Source organism: Echinococcus granulosus (genome assembly GCF_000524195.1).
Source record: "Echinococcus granulosus chromosome Unknown EG_S00023, whole genome shotgun sequence".
NCBI lineage: Eukaryota > Metazoa > Platyhelminthes > Cestoda > Cyclophyllidea > Taeniidae > Echinococcus > Echinococcus granulosus.
This window is the reverse complement of record NW_020170403.1, coordinates 61,047-79,701: the sequence shown is the minus strand read 5'-3', so window position 1 is coordinate 79,701 and position 18,655 is coordinate 61,047. Positions and strand designations below refer to the sequence as shown.

The 18,655-nt window shown below is 39.7% G+C and overlaps 1 protein-coding gene across 1 annotated transcript; it reads left to right on the top strand. All coding sequences in view use genetic code 11, as the record gives it.

Annotated features, from left to right (window-relative positions):
* Nucleotides 1-881: 881 nt before the first annotated feature.
* On the top strand, nucleotides 882-10,570 carry EGR_03961 (hypothetical protein; the record flags this gene model as incomplete). Its single annotated transcript, XM_024493210.1, has 5 exons — nucleotides 882-1,270; nucleotides 1,343-1,411; nucleotides 1,999-2,267; nucleotides 10,093-10,206; nucleotides 10,479-10,570. 5 exons carry the CDS (start codon nucleotides 882-884, stop codon nucleotides 10,568-10,570), a joined length of 933 nt encoding a protein of 310 aa, XP_024352309.1.
* Between the last annotated feature and the right edge of the window lie 8,085 nt (nucleotides 10,571-18,655).

Below are 18,655 nucleotides of genomic sequence, written 5' to 3'. Positions count from 1 at the left end.
ACTTAAGGCGGCAATGGTCATCAAATCCCGACGGAAATAGCGGATCCGTAGAGTAAATATCTTTACTTCTGACTAATCATTTGCGTATGCCAGGTAATAGGTAATGTTTGCCAAAATTGTTCTACAGAAGGCATCCTAAAATTTCGAATGTGCAGCATCATTTGGTTTCTTGGGGCCTTAAGAACCCTTATCCGTCAAGAGGACGCATGATTGTTTTCGTACGCTTTTTGGACCTAGATACACGAATAAACAAAGTATTAAAGCTGTCACAAATGTTTTTTAACTGCTAACAAATAATTGCGTTCATAATGTACGCATGCACTACTAAAGATTTTATTATAGAACAACGCTGCCATAATTAATTATTGAAGGGCACCTTATAGATTCTTCTAAATGCAAGCGCAGTTAGCGTAATGATCGTAAAGTGTAGAGGGCTATATGGTCAACAGCCAGTGAATGACAACAAGATAGATGAGAGCTCTCCCATTTTCCATGCTTTGATTAGTATAGGCGTGCCTTACGCCAAAAACATAGTTGGGCCTCGCTGCAACCCGTAAGCTTTCCCTTTCGAAGCATTACACTGATTTAGGCAAGTTCGATTAAATTTGCCTGTTTTCTGCTCTCCATTGTCTTTCAATTTTTTTAATATGCCTCCCATTTTTTGACCTCCTCATTTTGCACAACCGTCGACTATGGCGCATCACGAGATAAATTTTCAAACTCATCTCACTTTTTAAAATGTCAAACTATTTTGTAAATTTCGCAATCTTTATTATGCTTGTTTTGTGATACTTGATGCTGACTGCTTATTGGTTTATTTATCAGTTACTTGAGGGGTCGCAGGCAAGTTTCGCTGCCTGTTAGGGGTCACTTCTTCTACGATGTCGTTTCGGGCGCCCAAACGTCGGCACGCGAAGTCTACACGTTTTATTAAGGATTCAGATTCCGAGGATGAAGGTCAAGCCACCTTAACAGACTTGAAAAACAATACTTCATCCAATCTTTCAGTAGAGGAGGCAGTAGAGTGTATAAGGACATGGCAGAACTTCCGTAAACGACGCTCTGGCGTCAGTGCGGAGTCTCTCTTTGTTGGGAAAAAGATAGAACCAGAAGTTCTCATAGAAGACGATCCATTTAAAATGAAAACGGGTGGTCTGGTTGATATGAGGGGCGCTTTTCGTAAGCCAATGAAGGAGGAGTTCGAGGACGTGGTTAGACTTTCCAGAACATTTACTGCGGAAACCAATAAAAGAGACGAGGATGCTGATATGTCAGTTCTCGTCCTACGTTTCTCGCTTTCTATCTTGTTACAGCATTGGTGCTAACGTGTTGTTACTTGTAGGTTAAAATACATCGAAACGGAATTGGCGAAACGAAAAGGAATCACAAAGACTGAAGCAGAAGCCCCCAAGTATGTAGTATGGTCTCTTCAAGCGTCACCATACATATATGCGAAATCCTGTTTCAACATTAAACATTTAAAGTCCAATTGCAACCTTACTTTTTATGGTAGGACTCAAGGTAAAACATTACTTCCCTTTTTACCACTGTGAACCCTGTCCGTTAATGTTCTTTGAACCTGTTTTTCTCCTATTTTGGTAGTTTTTAAAATCTACCACAATTTTTCATGCATTGATGACTCCAATTCCGAGCATTCTTGTTTCGCCATTCCTTATCATTCCAGCAGTTTTTCAAGTCTTTTATTTCATGAAACTGGGTTTGTTTTGCAGGATGTTTTGTATTGAACACACGTAATTTTAAATACCTATTGTAAAGTTTTACGGAATTCTCCACTGTGATCTACTTTGGGGCCTTTGGTAATTTGATGTATTCGTAGGCTTTTTCTAAATTGAGCTTGACTAAAATGCTTTGAGAAAATAGCTTTAAGAATTCTCTTCAAGTTGTCGTAAATTTTGCTTTATCTGCTGAAACTGCCCCTCTTTTGATGCCACTGAAGCCTTCTAGAAAAAAATCGCCACACGCTTTTGTTCCATTAAGAACTGTGATCGACAATATTCTCTCGGAGATTCCCGAGGCCCTGAAACCCAAGATGGGTCAACACTCAGAGGATATGTTGTCAAACCAGATGCTTTGTGGCATCCCCGAGGTCGACCTCGGCGTGGAGTCTAAGATGCGCAACATTGAGGCCACGGAGGAGGCCAAACAACGTCTGCTGAAGGAGCGCCTTACCCAACGCCAGAAAAAATCCTCCGACGACTTGGCCCCTTTCAACATGTCTGTCAACTTCGTCCAGCACAGTCGATGGAGTGAGTCCCTTCCTGCTTTTATTTTGTCAGTAGCTTGAATTTTTAATTACAGGGAAGCTATTCTAAGGCAAATATGCTCGAGATGAAATGCCGTTACTTAGTTAAAAATATGGTGGAAAATGGATAATTATCTCAACAGAAGTGAATTACTTGCCTTTATTACGCTCTAATGGTGTAGCTTTCCAGCTTGTGAAATCTTTTTGTGGCGACTCTTCTACTGATTTTTCGATGGAAGATCACGCTGGAAGACGTCAGGCGCCATGTTATCTTACGGTGGAATCTGACACTTTATTCAATCGTCTTACCACTTCTTTCCAACTTTTAATATCCACTTCCCATGGCATCATTTTGTTTCCTCCGTCTGGTGTTGCCTTAGAGGTTACCGCGCTTATTACGCCTGCCTCGCCTTTACTCTGTACGCCTGTTTTACTAGGTCTCCGTCATTTAATATTAAATTCTCATTCCATTTTTGTGATCTACATGCTTTGAATTCCTGCTACTTTCTGTTAATCAATGGTTTTTTCTTCGTAGATAAAAGCTTCAGCAGCCAGGATTTTTTTCCTTCCTTAATAGCTTATTCTTCCTGATGAGTTTCTTTTATTGCTTTCTGACGAGTAAAAGTTTCATACTTCACCTTATACAATAAAACGAAAAAAGCATTTTGGAAAGCTGTTTAGCTCCTAACAGAAGCATTTTAAACCATGCATTTATTGGATTCCTTACCATGATTTTACATTATAGGAACGTTGGAGTTTTTTGTTACATTGTTTTATTTTGAACTAATTTGGTGTTCGTTCAACTACTCGAGCATTCACTTCTGTAGCGCACTACCACCAGGCAGAGGTTAAACTTCTTCATTCAGAAATAGTTTGTAAAACATTCATTTTCATTTGCTAGTTTAAGAATTTAACTACTGTACCTCAAACGTAGTTATTTCTGGATGGAGTCAACGTAAAAAAACTGTCCAATCTAGTGAATATTTCAAAAGCGCTAGTAACGCTATCGTTAATCTTATTTCGAACCTCGCTCTGCTCTGCTGTTGAGAATACATTCCATTTGCAGCTAAAAGAAAGGGAATGACGGCAGTGCTTACCTAAACTCGGGGTGATAAATCGACTGCATTTAGAGCGCCCCATCTTTTCGGTGAAGCTATGTTCACTTGTTTCCTTTCCTTGGGATTGCACAATTCAATTAAGGACTACTTTGGTACTCTACTTTAGCGGCAATATCTTTACCTTTCAGTATTCCCCTGAATGCTTTGTATTTCGTATTAAAGTAAATACCTGAGCTTTTAAGTTTGTTAACGGTGAGAGCACATTCTAAGGAGTCTAAACTGTAGTTTTGAAATGTAGCGGAATCATTTGCTACATCTCCTTGCTTAACTTTCAACTAATACCTGGAAGACAACTTCTGCTTGGAAAAATTTGTCACTGCCCCTCATGCGGTGGTATCCTTTTTATATGCTAAATTGCGTGCCCGTCTTATGTGCACCAGAAGGATATTATGATGTTAATTTTTTTTTCATATTCCCCAAATCGGCTAAAATGCAAGATTTTGCTGTATCAGATTTAGGTCAGATTTGGCCATTAAAAACTAGTTTTAACCAGGTTTTTGTTTCTATAAAAGGCGAGTAAAATGTGTTACATGCTTTATGTCATAGATACCATACCGTGCAATTGTCACTTGGCACTACTTTAACATAATGTCATTTATTAGCTCCCTTTAGGAGCTACCTTCAGAAATTTTGCGAGGCTGTCTGAATTTAATTCATTTTTCCAACTTGTACAGTAATTTTGCTCTTAAGATTTTTTGGTCGTCAAAGTTGTTTTGAGTCACTTTGACAGCGAATGGACTCTGAAAAGGTGGTATTTGTAACGCGTGATTGCGAGATCTTCATGAACTTGCTTTGTGCGGTTAATATTACCCGAGTTTTCGAAATACGTTTGAGGTCAGATCATCTGAGTCTGGGGCATACTTTTGTGTATTTTCGTCACTGTCACAAGATCCTTATTTTTGAGTAAAACGTTGCAGCAAATGCGAAGAGTGAATAAATTTAAGCGAAAATTTTTTGAAATGATTTAGGTTTATATTTACTAGTCTACCACCTATGATATTTTTGCTGGGAGTTTATTCGGAGGAGTCCTCACTTGGCCTCACGCGATGTGCCTTTGCAAAACGCATCGTGGGGGTCTTGTTCTTCCGCCTTTTGATTGAAGTATCCGAAACAAAATGTTTTTCCTCTTCTAAAAAAATGCTCTTTCTGTTTGAGGTCTATAGCTTACTTCCGGTGGTTAAGATTCCTAAACAGGCTTAGCTAGCTCGGCATTTACTTTGCGCTTTAACTTATGGCATTAGTTCGTGATTACTTTATCTTAATAAAAGTAGTGACAAAGATTGTTTTCACTTTGATGGCCTCATGTTTTGGACCTAAAACCTATTTTTCATTGGATCACGTCGCATTGTCCCATGGCTCCTAAAATAACCCTACAGCCTATAATTTTGTTGTGGAAGAACAGGGGATTGGCATGGTTAGAGGCAAAATACGCGAGACTGAACGTCATCGCAACATTATGCAACGATTCAACGGAGCTGTTGTTATATAGTTTCGAACAAAAATCTGATAGAATTTGGTCGGATCGGCTGCATTAAGTCAAATATTCAAATTTTCAATAATGCGTTGGAAATACTTTGGGACTAAAACTAACTTTTCCTTCTTGCCAGTCTAATTTGAAGTTACGGAGACTGAGAGTGGGTGGACATGTCATCCACCATTCACTGTCATCCTCTACTTTTGTTCTTAGAGAGATAACTCTCAAGTATCCGTTCTCTTTATTCCCCCTTAATGACCTTCGTTTTCAGTCCGTGGGAACGTCTCAACTACTTAAAATAGCTTCACCTCTATGCGTTCTATTTCTTTCTCCTATTTGCTCTAGCACTTCCGAAATCGTGTTAAGTATCTCCCTTTTTCTATTATTCACATTAAAAGCTCGAGTCCAGTCAGTAAGTTAGCATACTCAATGAACGGTATGGAACTTTGTCCAGATCTTCTAAAGCCTATTTCTGAAGTCTCATTATTCGGTTTGCCCTTTCGGCGCAAAATTCGGGGAACAGCACTCTTATACTTACTTCTCCAATAGTTTGTTCTGGAAGCGAGTGAGTTAAAATGATAACAGAGTATGGTCCGCGTTTTGTGTCAACATTTCCAACGATGAGAAATCCACTTGCTAATTAAGTGTATGAAAATTTCTGGTTTGGTGATAATGTCCCGTTTTCTTTTAATTTTACGATTTGAGGAGTTCTGGCTTCGTTAGGCTAGCAACCTAGCGGATAGTACATTCTCATAACAGTTCACGTAGGTGCAGAATCTCACATTCAGTAATGGATATCTCAGATTCATGTCCCACTGAGCCTGTCTCTACTACGTTCTGGTACGTTGACGATGACTGAATCTGGTGATATATGTCCAAGTATCAAAGAGGATGCAGATTAACCTTTGTCTATTTAAGTCAACCTAGTACTGCATGTGACATCATTTTGAGCTTTCCACCATTATTGTACATTAATTTTTAAATTAGGTCAAGTAGATTATAGTATAAAGTGTGCAATGTTTTCGTTTAGAAAAGTGCGTTGTGGTTGCACATGTCATATCCAACTGCCAAACAACTGCTTCGTGACGCCGTCATTATAACTGGGGCAATTTTTTAGCGCCATCCGCTTTCCTTCATGTGCCTAAGGCATCTGACTTTGATGGATTTGTTAGTTGATGCCTTCTCTGGTATTTGAAATCGCTCATTTTCTGAAAGTTGCTTTAGATCTGGAATTTATAAAGGCACAAATAGGTTAAAATCTTAGTTCTTCATGAATGGCATTTCTGTCGTGGGTAACTTAGAGAAAAGCGATGATATGACCTCGATCGTAGGGTTGAGTATTCCCGCAATCTTCAGGCAACCTTATATTTGTCGTAGGTGAGCTAACTACTTGCCACCTGGACAACGGACCATGGTGGTGAAATGAGCCGAAAGCAAATGCAGCAGTGAAAACCGTGCATGAGTTAACAGTAGCCGAAGTGAAGTAACCCTAATGGCTAGAGGTAATGTTTGGAGCAGATGCATTATGGAAGGCCATTTCCTTTTTGATAGGCATTATGCCATCTTCAAGCCATAAACACGGTTCAGTCTTCGCCCATCAGGCTGCATATTGTTTTCAGTCATTATTTAGGTAGGATACAAGTCTGTATCATTGATAGATTAGGTGCTTGCTTTGAATCTTCTTTTAAGATAGCAGAATATAATAAGCTTGAAATGTAAGATCCGGTAAATCGCACAAAGAAACATACGCCTAAAATCTCATGCGTTTAATTTTTTCTTTCATTTGCTACTTGCTTTTCTACTTTATTTTTTCAAATCATTAGTTCGTTTATGTTTTCCTTCCTGTTTCTTTGTTGTTTCTGACCCACATAACAGGATCTTAATTTGCCAATTTTAAAATTGCGTTTATTCTTTAGTGATGGAAAAAACGATGGGGAACTTGGGAAAGAGGAGAGTGGTTTTAGTAAAACAAAAATGCTGAGTATACAGGCTGCTTCTCTGTTTGATTCAGAAGGTGATCTTTGTTATTTAGAAACAGGCCACAGCTGAGAATAAGGTGTATAGGCTGAAGGCAATTATTGTGTCATTCTGTTAGGTGTGATGATTTAAAGCCTTCTTTTGGCCGAGTTTTTTATTATCAATTCGATGAAGTGCCGAGAGTGAACTCATCCACGATATCAGTCATCTGATTGGCAGTCCAGTAGGTTCTTGCACCACAGAAAAAAACTGCTAAAGACGCTGTTAACATATCATCTACCATATTCACAAGGAAGCCCTCTAACTGATCTGCTGTTCGGTCTTCCATGTCTGGATCCTTGATCACCTGCAAACCTTTAAAACTAGTCACCTCTCGGATTCCATTAATACCATTTTACACCACCATATTCGCCAACCAGACTTATCAACAGCAGATAAAAATCGGTTGCTGTGACTCCAATATATCCAGAAAGTAGTTTATAGGGTTTGCGATATGCTTTGCTGCAATAACTCGTATCAGATTGCATGTGTTGTAAGGCATAGGCCGATACACGCCGCACTATGGGCATGATAATCTCTATTGCTTTTTTTACAATTTTTCCTTGCGTTGAACCCACCCTGTGTGCTTTACGAGTCGAATTGAACTCGCTTCCATAGTTGTAGCTCCGGAGGCTCCTCATGGCATTTGGGAAAAGGTGGGAGGTATGCGGTAATAAAATGAACCACCCAGAAACGGTTTAAGTTTTTTTTAATTCTCATGATCCACCACAGGATAATGATGGATAGCATTTTATTTTAAATCGCGGAGAAGTACATGCCCCACTTCATATGAAAACAATTTGACATTAACATATCGGTAACGACCGTCAATAACATTCGACATGAGTGACAGAAAAGTTGTTCTACTTCCATGTCATCTACCGTGGGAATGGGTCCAATGCACATGCAGTGCATCAACAGGGTTTAATAAGCTTTGACGATAATCTGTTTAGGTAAAAAATTGCCATTTTAGGTCGTTTGCTGGTTAGTTTTGTTATGAGGAATGGCTTTTGCATTGTAACATTAAGCAAGCGAACACATTGTCGGTTATTTCCAAACCTTCATGTATGTGTATATGCATTCGTTTGTGTGTGCGTGATGGGAACTGCGGACTCAATTTTTCACTAGGAATTGTTCCCTTCCCGAAGGTCAAACAAAAATTATTGTTAAGATTCATTCACTGGATGCAGTGCAACTCGAATGACTGCAGGAAAGCCTTATTTAGAAAGAGCCAAGACTACACTCGGCCTCGCACTGCATAGCGCAAAATTCACCCTTAAGCAGCCCTCCCAGCACACTTAGGGATGAGAGAGAGGAAGGGAAATTCTGCCTCGCCTCATCATTATTGCCCATATTTCTCACACTATTTTTTTAAGCGACGGTTACTACCCTTTCTTAGCATTGCTTCACATGATTACATTTGAAACGGAATGGAGGGTTATGGAGAAGGGGAGGGGATCGGGAATAGGTTGTTTGCTTTTGGAGATTAAGGGGTTTATAAAAGTGGAATTTGCCGCCAGTTCGTGTTTGATTGGGAGAGGATCAGTGGTCGTATCAGTGGTTAATTCCATAACGGCAATATTTTGAGAATCTTTCTCTGCTTATTTGAATTTGTTACAAATAACCACTCAAACTTATTCAGTCTGTTACAGAACTGTCCCGTCGATGGCCTGGGTAACATGATATAAAGAAATAGCATTAGACATTTCCTGCGTGATGGCCCTCATAAGCAAAACGAGTACTTTCTACCACTTTTTTAAGTTATTAAGCGCTAACTTGGCTTAATTGTTAGATCATTTTAATATTTCCACCGCTGTTTGGTCGTTATACACATAGGATTGCCATTTGTTGACCACCATACCACGATCTTAACTTACTCAGTTCCAAACTATGGTTATCATCCCAAGTGAGCTGAAGGAGGATTTCACTAAGGCTACGATTCTGCCCCTCCAGCTGCAGGTGACTTGCGCATGTGCCGCTGGGCCTTGGTCGCACACACCCTGGTGTCGATCAAAGGCACCACAAGTACACCACCAGGTGCATAACCCCTTACTACTTTCTACGACATAGCGCTTTTTGGGGACTAAAAGTAGAATTACTGAGGCCTCTCTGCTGCTTGGCAACTTTTATTCGTTTTCCTGCTGTGCGAGATGTGACCATCACCCCTGCGTGTGCGTTGTTAGTTTTTTATCAAACCATATCGCCACGCCTTTATGATGTGGCTGTTCCAACTGAAATGAGAGTCTTACAATCGTCTAGGTTTTTATGAGCTTTATATGCATTAAGCTTTTTAAACGTTTCACCTTTGATAACAAGTTCACAACATGGTAATTTTAAGTAGTTTGTAAAAACAATTGAAATCCCTTTAAATGAACACAGAGTTTTGATCTCAGAACTTGGTTACAGTAGTTTAGTCTTATTTGCACGTTTTTTGAACCGATAATCGGATATTTATGTCTGTTTTTGGTTCCATAACCCCATTTTGTTTTGTTAAATTACTCCAATTAGACACGGGAGCATTTCTGTTACCCGTCGAAGTTAAACTGGCTGCAAGTGTCTTTTTTAGGGGATGGAAAAAAAATCCGTTAAATTTAGAGGTGTGTGACCGGTGTTTTTTCCAAGGCATTTTCATGGTGTAAGTAATCAAATTACTTGTTCTATTTGAAAAGTGAATTTCAGAATTTTTGATGCGATGATTTAAATACTTGGCAAAAAAATCCAAATCCTTCCATTTTTTTGTGGTGTTTAATCAAAATATTGATGCTTGTAGTAGAATACTACAATTTACGTTGTTTGTACGGGATAATGCTCGAGCATTTTTTCGCCCACCCGTATCAAGTTTCTGCAAATGCTTGCATCAACCAGACACACCACATTTTTTCAATCTCTTTCAAAATAAAACAGCAATTTGTATGCAATAAAGTCGATAAATGGTACAGTCATCAGACCTATTTCAGCCCACCTTCTTTTCTGTCACTGCACGACGGCTTTCTCCTACTCACAAATATTTGTGCTTTGGCTTGGATAGATTCACTACGTTTTACTGATCATTTTATTGTACTGGAACACATTTGAACAGTTATGCTGGCTGATTTACCATAACTGTGAATCCGTTGCTCCATTCTTGCTAACGCAGTAGTGCGACCGGAGTACGCGGGTTTGGCGCTTTAGTGACTCGGAGGTGGAGTTCTGAGTGGGTGTATTTTCCACTTGCTCTGCAGATAACTACGTTGACCAGACGCTGCACCGCGAATTGACCGTCCAACTGAACGACAATCCCGACCGTCCAGATGTGCCCGAGATGCCGTCCATTGCAGATCCTCCCACTATAGAAGGTCAGTGATGAGACTCACTTTCCCCATTGAGTTTTTTTGAATTAAAAGGTTGGGAATGTGGTGTTTCATGATTTTTTTCTACTTTCTGCGTTTGACAGTCGAGACAGGTGATCAGGGCTTGCGTGTTGTTTGGTCTTTTGGCATCGCCGCAATATTTATTCTATTTTTGAATCTTCACTTTCTTTCGTATTACACTCTTGAAAAAATAAATCACTAGTTTGGTGATTTTCTACTTTAAGGGTGATTCTTGTTCGTTATTTGTTACTTTCTAGTCGAAAAACGACGATTACAGGCTGAGAAGTCTACAGATGCAAAGGTGCTTCAGCGCTACAAGAATTACATGCAGAACAAACGGGGAAGATGAACGTTTTTAATTTCAATATTCCAACTGTACATTTGCCGTATCTTTATATTTTTTAAAGAGAATGTTGCACTTTTAATCCAACTTTGGTTCAGAACTTCGTTTGGGCCATCTCGAGGTTGAAAACCCAAGTCTTATAATTTCTACACCCGATCGTTCGTCACTGCGACAGATATTTGTGCGCGCGTTCATGTGGGCGCCATCGATATGCTCCCCATGCCCCATTTCTGGGGTAGTATCTTTGTCTCCGTCGGCGTTGTTTAAAAATTTCCCACTAATAGTGGTTTTGTATCATAGCAGACGAAATTCTTTTGCCGATGAGCGTTGAGTGCATCTCTGTTACATCGGCGGTAAGGTTCTGTTACACGATTCTTAGTGCGATTTAGATAAATACCTAGTCGATACTTGGTGGGTAATGCTGGGGCTTTCACTGCTTCCCATCTGCGATGCATCTTCTTTCAGCTTTCCTTGATGCAAAATACTAATGGATGGACAGTACAGCTAGGATCTGCTTTTCATGCATTCAGAAAACTCTTCGCTGGTGATAGGAAAATTGCATATCTGCGGAGCGAATGCGACCGGAAAACTCAGACTATGGGCCAGATCATGTTGCCGAAGTCAGTGAGAGGGAAGGTTAAAGAATAGCAAGTAACTATCTGGAATCAATTTTAGTGGAAACAGTCTCATTGTCGATGTGAACTCGGTTGAGACTTAGATAAATTCAACACCACTGTTAATACATAAGTTGATTACGCAGGAAATTCCCCCCAGAAAGTCGGTTCCGTTTTCGTGCAAAACAAATGTTAAGTATATTAATTATTCATTTTTATCTGGCTGCGTTAGCTTAAGAAACAGCGGTATCAAAATCTTGTGTCTAGAGTCTTCAACTTGGTTAATTTGGTAAAGGGAGTGGAGTATTAGTGGCTTAGCTCATACAGAGCTGATATTTCGAGTCACCTGTGCTACTATACTACTTGATAATGTTAGGACTTTCGTTTACAATGTTGACCAGATTTCTGCAAAATTTTTAGGATCTTAAACGGCCTTTTGAAGTTAGGGCTCGTGATTAGAGAGGTAGTGAAACATCTCAACGGCCATGCCGGCGAATAATCCAAGCGGGGCGTGAGAGGCGTTGAAAGATTAAAATTGGTGCTTTAGAATACCGACACTTCACATGTAAAGTAGGGATTAGAGTGTAAGGGCGTGTGAAAGAGCACAAAAGCACTTAAGGCAAAAAAAAACACTTCTGTCTGCCATTTGAAATTTGTCCTCATGCAACTATTTCTCTGTTCATAAATGATGCGTGCGATATGGATGCTTCTTTTAACCGCCAAAATACTTTTAGAAACAATTGTCGACTAGATATAATCGCGTTGTAAGTTTGCTTGATGATTTCAAGTGTCACCTATAGAATGTTGTTTTAAAATCTCGGCAAATGCGGATTTTTAAGCAAATAATGAAACATTGAAATCATGAATGACTTAACGACTCACTTTACTCTTACCACCTCGGGCAGGAAACCCAACAAAACAAAAATTATCAAAGTAGCAATCGTGCTTGGAATACCTTTGTTATTAGCACTCAGAAGGGCTGAAAGACAAGGGCATAAATGAAATGCAGAAGGCTAAAAAGTTATGGCGCAGTTATACACAAGTATTCTGCCATAATGGCTTTATTTGTTTTGGTTTTTTGAATCGTTTGCGATACTGGGTCGATTTGATGGTAAACTTTGCTACTAAAGATATCAAGGATTCCTGATGATGAAACCACGATGTCACGAAGATGATGCAAGATCCCCGAATTAGTTTGAAATAAAGATTTTCTTCCAAACCCTTTGTACCTCCGTAACGGCATAAACTGCAAGCTATCAAGGTAGAACAGCGGATGGAATAGCTTTTACACCTAGCGCATAAGGAAATCGGCGGCCTTAAACTCCAACAAAGGTGGGAACTTATTATAATAAGTGTAATGATACTTATTGGTGGTCTAGGTGACTCCAGCTCTGCTTTTAACCTTTATTTACTCTATTTCTTAATCAAAAAACACTTCCATTTAGTTTCTAAAACCGCTTTCTTTGCCAGACGCCCATCTTTAAGCATGATTTCCCTAAGTAACTCTTCAAAAACCCTTACACCCACCACTGGTAATGAAACGAAGCAGTCAGCTTTCACTCCCATTTACGCTTTTAAAGCATTAGCCTTAACTTCGCATGTTGAAAGTGACAATATTTGCCTTGTCATTAGACCTATTTTTGATATCACTCTGGCCGTCGATTATGCTAATCAGACGAAGGAAACGAAGGTGTGGGTGGAGATTTAGGGTTGGGGAGGTGTGGAAGTGGTGACATATTGAATGAGTGAAGTTGAAAAAAATCATATCATTGACTTCTTCTGTCACCTGCTTTTCGAAGTGTTTTACTTTAGATGTAGGGCAGGCGAAACGCCAATGTCCATTAAAAGTAGGTGGTTAAACAAACTTTAAGCTGAACTATTCAAGGTATTAGTTTAGAAAAATTTCACTTACCTGGTCTACTTATTCTCTCTTTAATAGCTTATAAATGAGCGAACTAGATAATCCCGCAGTTCTGCCCCTATTCAGAGGCGTTTTTCCATTCAATTGTGTAGTAAAAGTGAGCACTGCACTTTAATGCTAGCATTCACTTTATTTCTTTGTCCCAATACACGGACCGTTGGCGTCACTTGTCATTCGGTTACCACAATGGTACCATGGAGCTCTGCACACAAGAGCTGCGTTCCTAGTTTCACAGACCTTTTGCCCATGGATAAAAAGTCACTTCCATACTTGTGTGCCTTACGACGCCTTCCAAAAACTATAACTTTCCAAGTTAGACACAATTATTGTGCATAACCTCCTTTCTTAGCATTGGCCTTAGCGTCCCACGAGGTCTCTTTTCTGCTTCTGTTGCCAAGGGGCTTTGTGTAAAGTCCACTCACGGGTTGGTTAGGAATGCCGATCAAATGATGAATACTGTGCTTCATTAACGACAGAATGTGCAGTTGAAGTAATTGGAGGTCCTGAACATTGCATCCTCTCCAAGGTAAACAGCATCCAGTGTCATGCAGCAAGAAAGTTCTTTTATCAGTCGCTTTTGTAAAACACTGCCTAAAAACAATATGAGGAAGGACTATCATGACCTTGGACGATGCTCTGAAAGGCTGTTTCATTTGGAATATGGTAAGCACTTCTTTAGCATTGGCTTCCTTCATTAAAACCTGGTATCTCTACATTTTCGGTCACTTTTCGATCAGGAATTTAAGGTACTCGTCGAAAATCAGCGTGTTTCTTGATACTCTTGCCCTCATGAGTCACTGTAAGGTTTGTAAGACCCAACAAAACTAGATTTACTGCTGACTAAAGTCGACAACGCAGCAATCCAATTAACCTTCCAAAATGTAATAGTGATTGCCGTTACGGATTATGATTCATTATTAGGATAGAAGATTGTTGGACTGCTATAGAAACGAACATCAAGTTAGCATGAGGCCGAAAGATCCGTGGAAACTGAAACGTCAATTTGCTACACCGGGACCCATTGGAACACTCATTTCGGCGCACCACATCTTCCACTCATCTATTCGCACTTCCAACTCCCCACGACAAACTAATTTACACCCTACTACGTCTAAACAAATGAGTGAAGAAGTTTAATACAATAATTTTGAGTAGGAAAGCCAGATGCTGACAGTGAAGCACAGCGCCTTCTTCGTTCAAAACCAGTCCTATTAGCTAACCTTTACCAAGTGTAACAGTGGACATCGGTTACTTGAAAAGGAGGGAAACGAGCTAAAGAGGGTAAAAGTGGCGGATTTTTGCTCAATCACTACACGCACCCAACCACCTATGGGAAAAACTATCATCGTGCCCCTCAGTTAATTCAAAATTCTTTCACGCTCAATCATAAAACATCACAATTTCATTCTTCCAGCAGTTTTTAAGACAAGGATGATATTAATGAGAGATTGATTATTTTTACCGTAATTAAACTAAATTCTACGTATGACCCTGACAATAGTGATCTACCAATTGGCTAAAAAGCTCACGCACTCGCAGGTATGACTCGCCGCAATGACCTGTCGATTGCTCATAGACCCATTTGCAGGTATGACGATGGCTTATTACCCTTGCTTAATTGATGAGGGCGAAGGAAAATTTAGGTATAGAGGGTCTTAACTGATTTAGCATGATAAAAGCAGTCAAGCTGTGTACGATTGTCCGGCTGTCGTGTATTTGTAGTCCTTGGATGTACTTGGAATTGCCAACAGCATTGACACAAAGTGTACTCTCGCAAAATACTAGCCAATCAGATAGAAACGAGCAACACAGTCCTTCCAGAATGCCCGATCTCGGGTCAAATCAAGAGGTTGAAATGTCCCAGAATGCCCAAAATCTTGAGGTGGGAGCTTTGTTCCGCGGAAGCAAAAATTTTTAAATTCTTCTTTAGGAAAAGTTGGCCATCATTGTCGTCCAGGATCTTTGTGGTATTGCGATGTCTTGCGTCTGCGCTTAGTAATTTATCTTCATGCAAGATTAAGTTGGTAGGACACTTTTGATCTAGGCCGCCTACAGAGCGATGCCCACTAGGAAATGCGATACCTGGAAGGTTTTCAGCTTTGCGCTCATTGGTAGAGTGTTATTTGGATGCTGATTCCTCGGTTAACCGCAGGCGCTGTTAGTTCTAGTGTCTTACTCTGGTGTCATTTCCAATGCTGATGTCAAATATGACCCTAATATATGTTAGCAAAATTTAACCCATGATCGACCGGTAAAATCTTAAGGAATAGTCACAGACGTTGATGCCTGGATTTTTGAAAATTTCTCTTGTATTCCCGGTAAATTCTCTACGGATTGGAGATAAACCCCGCGTCAAATTATCAGAACAAATCATAATTGTGTTGATCAAGTGAAGCTTGCCTTCCTTTGCGAAGCCAGTAAATTATTTTATCTAACAGGGTTGTTTAAAACTGTTCATTAAACAGACCAGTCGCCAGTCACCCCAATCCTTCGTGCCCTCTTGAAATCGCTAAGAGATCGCTCCGTTTGCCAGTCGGGTTGAAGATAATATGGCAGGGAGTAAAAACGTGAGCAATGGTACCGATTGTTTCAGATATACTGTAGAACATCGTATCTGATTGCAGACCGTGTCAATCGGTATGCGGTCCAAACCTGACCGTTCCAACCAACGGGACCATGGAGGTTGGGTTCAGCCTTCAAAAGGTAGTACGCCCCAACAAATGATGCACCACAGGAAGATGGATATCATTGCAGATGTGAGGAAAATTTCAGTTTGTCACCACAATTATTGATGGAGGTATGAGTAATTTGGTGGAATAGTGATTCATTGAGTTTGTAATGGTCATGGCTGAAGGGGGGTCCTGATGTAGCCCACCAGACGGCTACTAAACTGGGCGGTAATTTGGCTCCGAGGCCTAGATGCATTAGCCTAAAAACAATTAGGCTACTTGCACGACCTTAGGCTTGTTTTTACTTCATTTCACGGGATTGTCGGTGTCCGAATCAGCATTGCATGGATGAAAATGATGGTGCTTATCCTTGTACCTAATTGTGCTGCACTGACGACAATAGTGTCGATTTTGAAGACAGAATTTGACAGAATATCTGGTCCCACATTGCTGGTAGGGAGAAAAATGAGTCCTCTTGATCATGGGATTATGCCGCAGATCAGGGTTAGGAGGATTAACTTCGCGTGGTCTACGTTTGTTTGAGACTCCAATTTGGCGCCAACGTCCTCAAGAGGCTCGTAATTTCAAAAAAAGGGTGGACCAATTTCCTTAGTTAAAAGTACCAGTTGTTTTGGCTGTGTCGAACAGACATCTTGAACAAAACCAAAATTATGTCTTTTAGCTAATTTTAAGACAAAAATAACGTCTCCTACCTAAAACGGGACCAAGATTTTTGTTAGTTTTAAGTCAGCAGATTAAGCAGTTGAGGTATCGGCATTGTAAATTAAATAGAATAAGTCCCTTTAAGCAATTCAAAATTCATTCAAGTTGATGAATTTTCCTGTACTAAAAATGAGTCTAGTCACGCAATAACCTGATAAAGGGCTAGCATAAAAATAAATTCTGAAAGTGTTTTGCCCATTTGCTTGTTTATTTAATTGTGGCAATACCTCATCTCCCCGAGATAACCTTTGAAAGGAAGAATGCTTATAATTTATTTACTAGAACTACAGATAGGTTTATTCATTAATGTTTTATTCCTTGCAAACTTGGAAGGTGGCGTGAATGGATAATGAAGTTCTTACTTGTTTGCATTAATGCGCTAGTCTCTGATGCTTCGTGACAAGCCCCTTTTTTGCACCATCTTGCTTAATTTTATTCCGTAAACAATTGTCATACCACCATTTAAGGTTTGATGGGTTTTTTTTTCTTTAAAATTGAAGAGCTAATTGGCTTCCCATCTCCAGGACTGAGAGGAATAATAGATGAACTGCTCAAAGGATGTCCAGTATTCTCTTGAAGGTACGCGTAAATTAAAACCATTGTAGTGCATGACTTCGCCTAAGGAGTTCGTGTAAGCTGATTCCTCGTAGATTGCGTCCATTTCTTCTTTGAGTTTTGTGCTCTTGGTGTCTTATCAGGAAAAGGAGAACATCCAGCTACTACAGCTTACACGGCGACGTCTTTTCTCAAAAATAAAGACTAAAAATGCAGTTTTTCCATTGTGACAACAAAAAATGAGCAGCACATTTAGCGCAAAATATGCACTGCTTCGCTTGTGAAGAAGTCGTTCCTTGATTTTTTGATCTTATCTGCTCGCATTCTTAACTACAGGGTTTGCAAACTGCTCGAAAACAATTTTTTGCAGGAGAAAAGTGATGCAATTTCCGGTTAAGTTTTGTGAAGTATTGTTGTTTGTAATGAAAGGCAACTAACTACAGAAGGCTTCTTGGAATAGTTTATACGTTGTATTCTCCATAATCCCAGTCTACGAACTTTTAGGTAAAGTGGAAAAACAAGCCAATGCATCTAGAAAGGCTACTTTGGCGTAGGAATTCTGCAACTTAATCAACAAACATCGAGGTAAGTTGACGACAATTTTTGTGAGTTTACCTACTGTTTCTGACACACGTTATTTGAGGGCTGTAAGTATACAGCTAATATGATGAAAATACTATGCATATGTAGGATGGCTGGTCCAAAATTCCCATGCCTTCTTTTACATCTCTCCTGGAACTACTGGGTCCTGCAAGTTATTAAAATGTTCTGCTGGAAAGATTGTGACCGCAGTGAGTAAGGCAATAAATCTTTCTGCCATTTTGAAGGAAAGACAAAAACATCAAACTTAATGAAGGTGCAATAGATTCAAATAAAATTTTGCTTTCCGAAATTAATTCGCATTCTCCCAAAAACCTAATTTTGCCAAAGTTTTCTTTAATTGAACTCAGTGAGTTGTTATTCATAATAAGGCGGATTTCGTAATTAATCCAAGAAATTTCATCCTATGATTTAATTGCTACAGTCTATAGTCAGTTCCAAACGCTACAAAGCCAACTGTCATTTCTACGTTTACGGAATACTTTGTCAGTAGGGCAAACATCCCAGTCACAGATACCTTTGCGTGTACCTCACACTTACCCCATAACCGAGCGACTTCTATTTTACATGAGATTCTCTAACGAAAATGCTAAGAAAAAATGGTACTTACCCGGAGCTTGGAGAAATATAAGGGGAAATTAGAGAATGAGAGCGAGGTGAAGTATAACCTCCCCTTCCTTCCTTACTCTTCCCTATCCTAACTGAAGAGAGAATCTCGCGGGTTAGTTCTGCCTATCATCCTTTAAATAAGTAATGAAGGAGAATATGGAAGACGAAGATGAAGATGAACTAGAGCGGCATTCCTCTTCCTTCTTTAAAATTTGCTACGTTGCTTCTTTAATGACAACTCACGTGATTTGTAGGCTTTTCTGAATAATTTGAGTATAGTGCCTTTAGCTTTAAGCAGTTAGGAATGGGCTCGGTCTCCTTGTAATACATAAAAAGTAATCCACTTATGAGCTTAATGATTACAGTAAAGTCAGCAAACGCCATCCGCAATCTTAGTAAT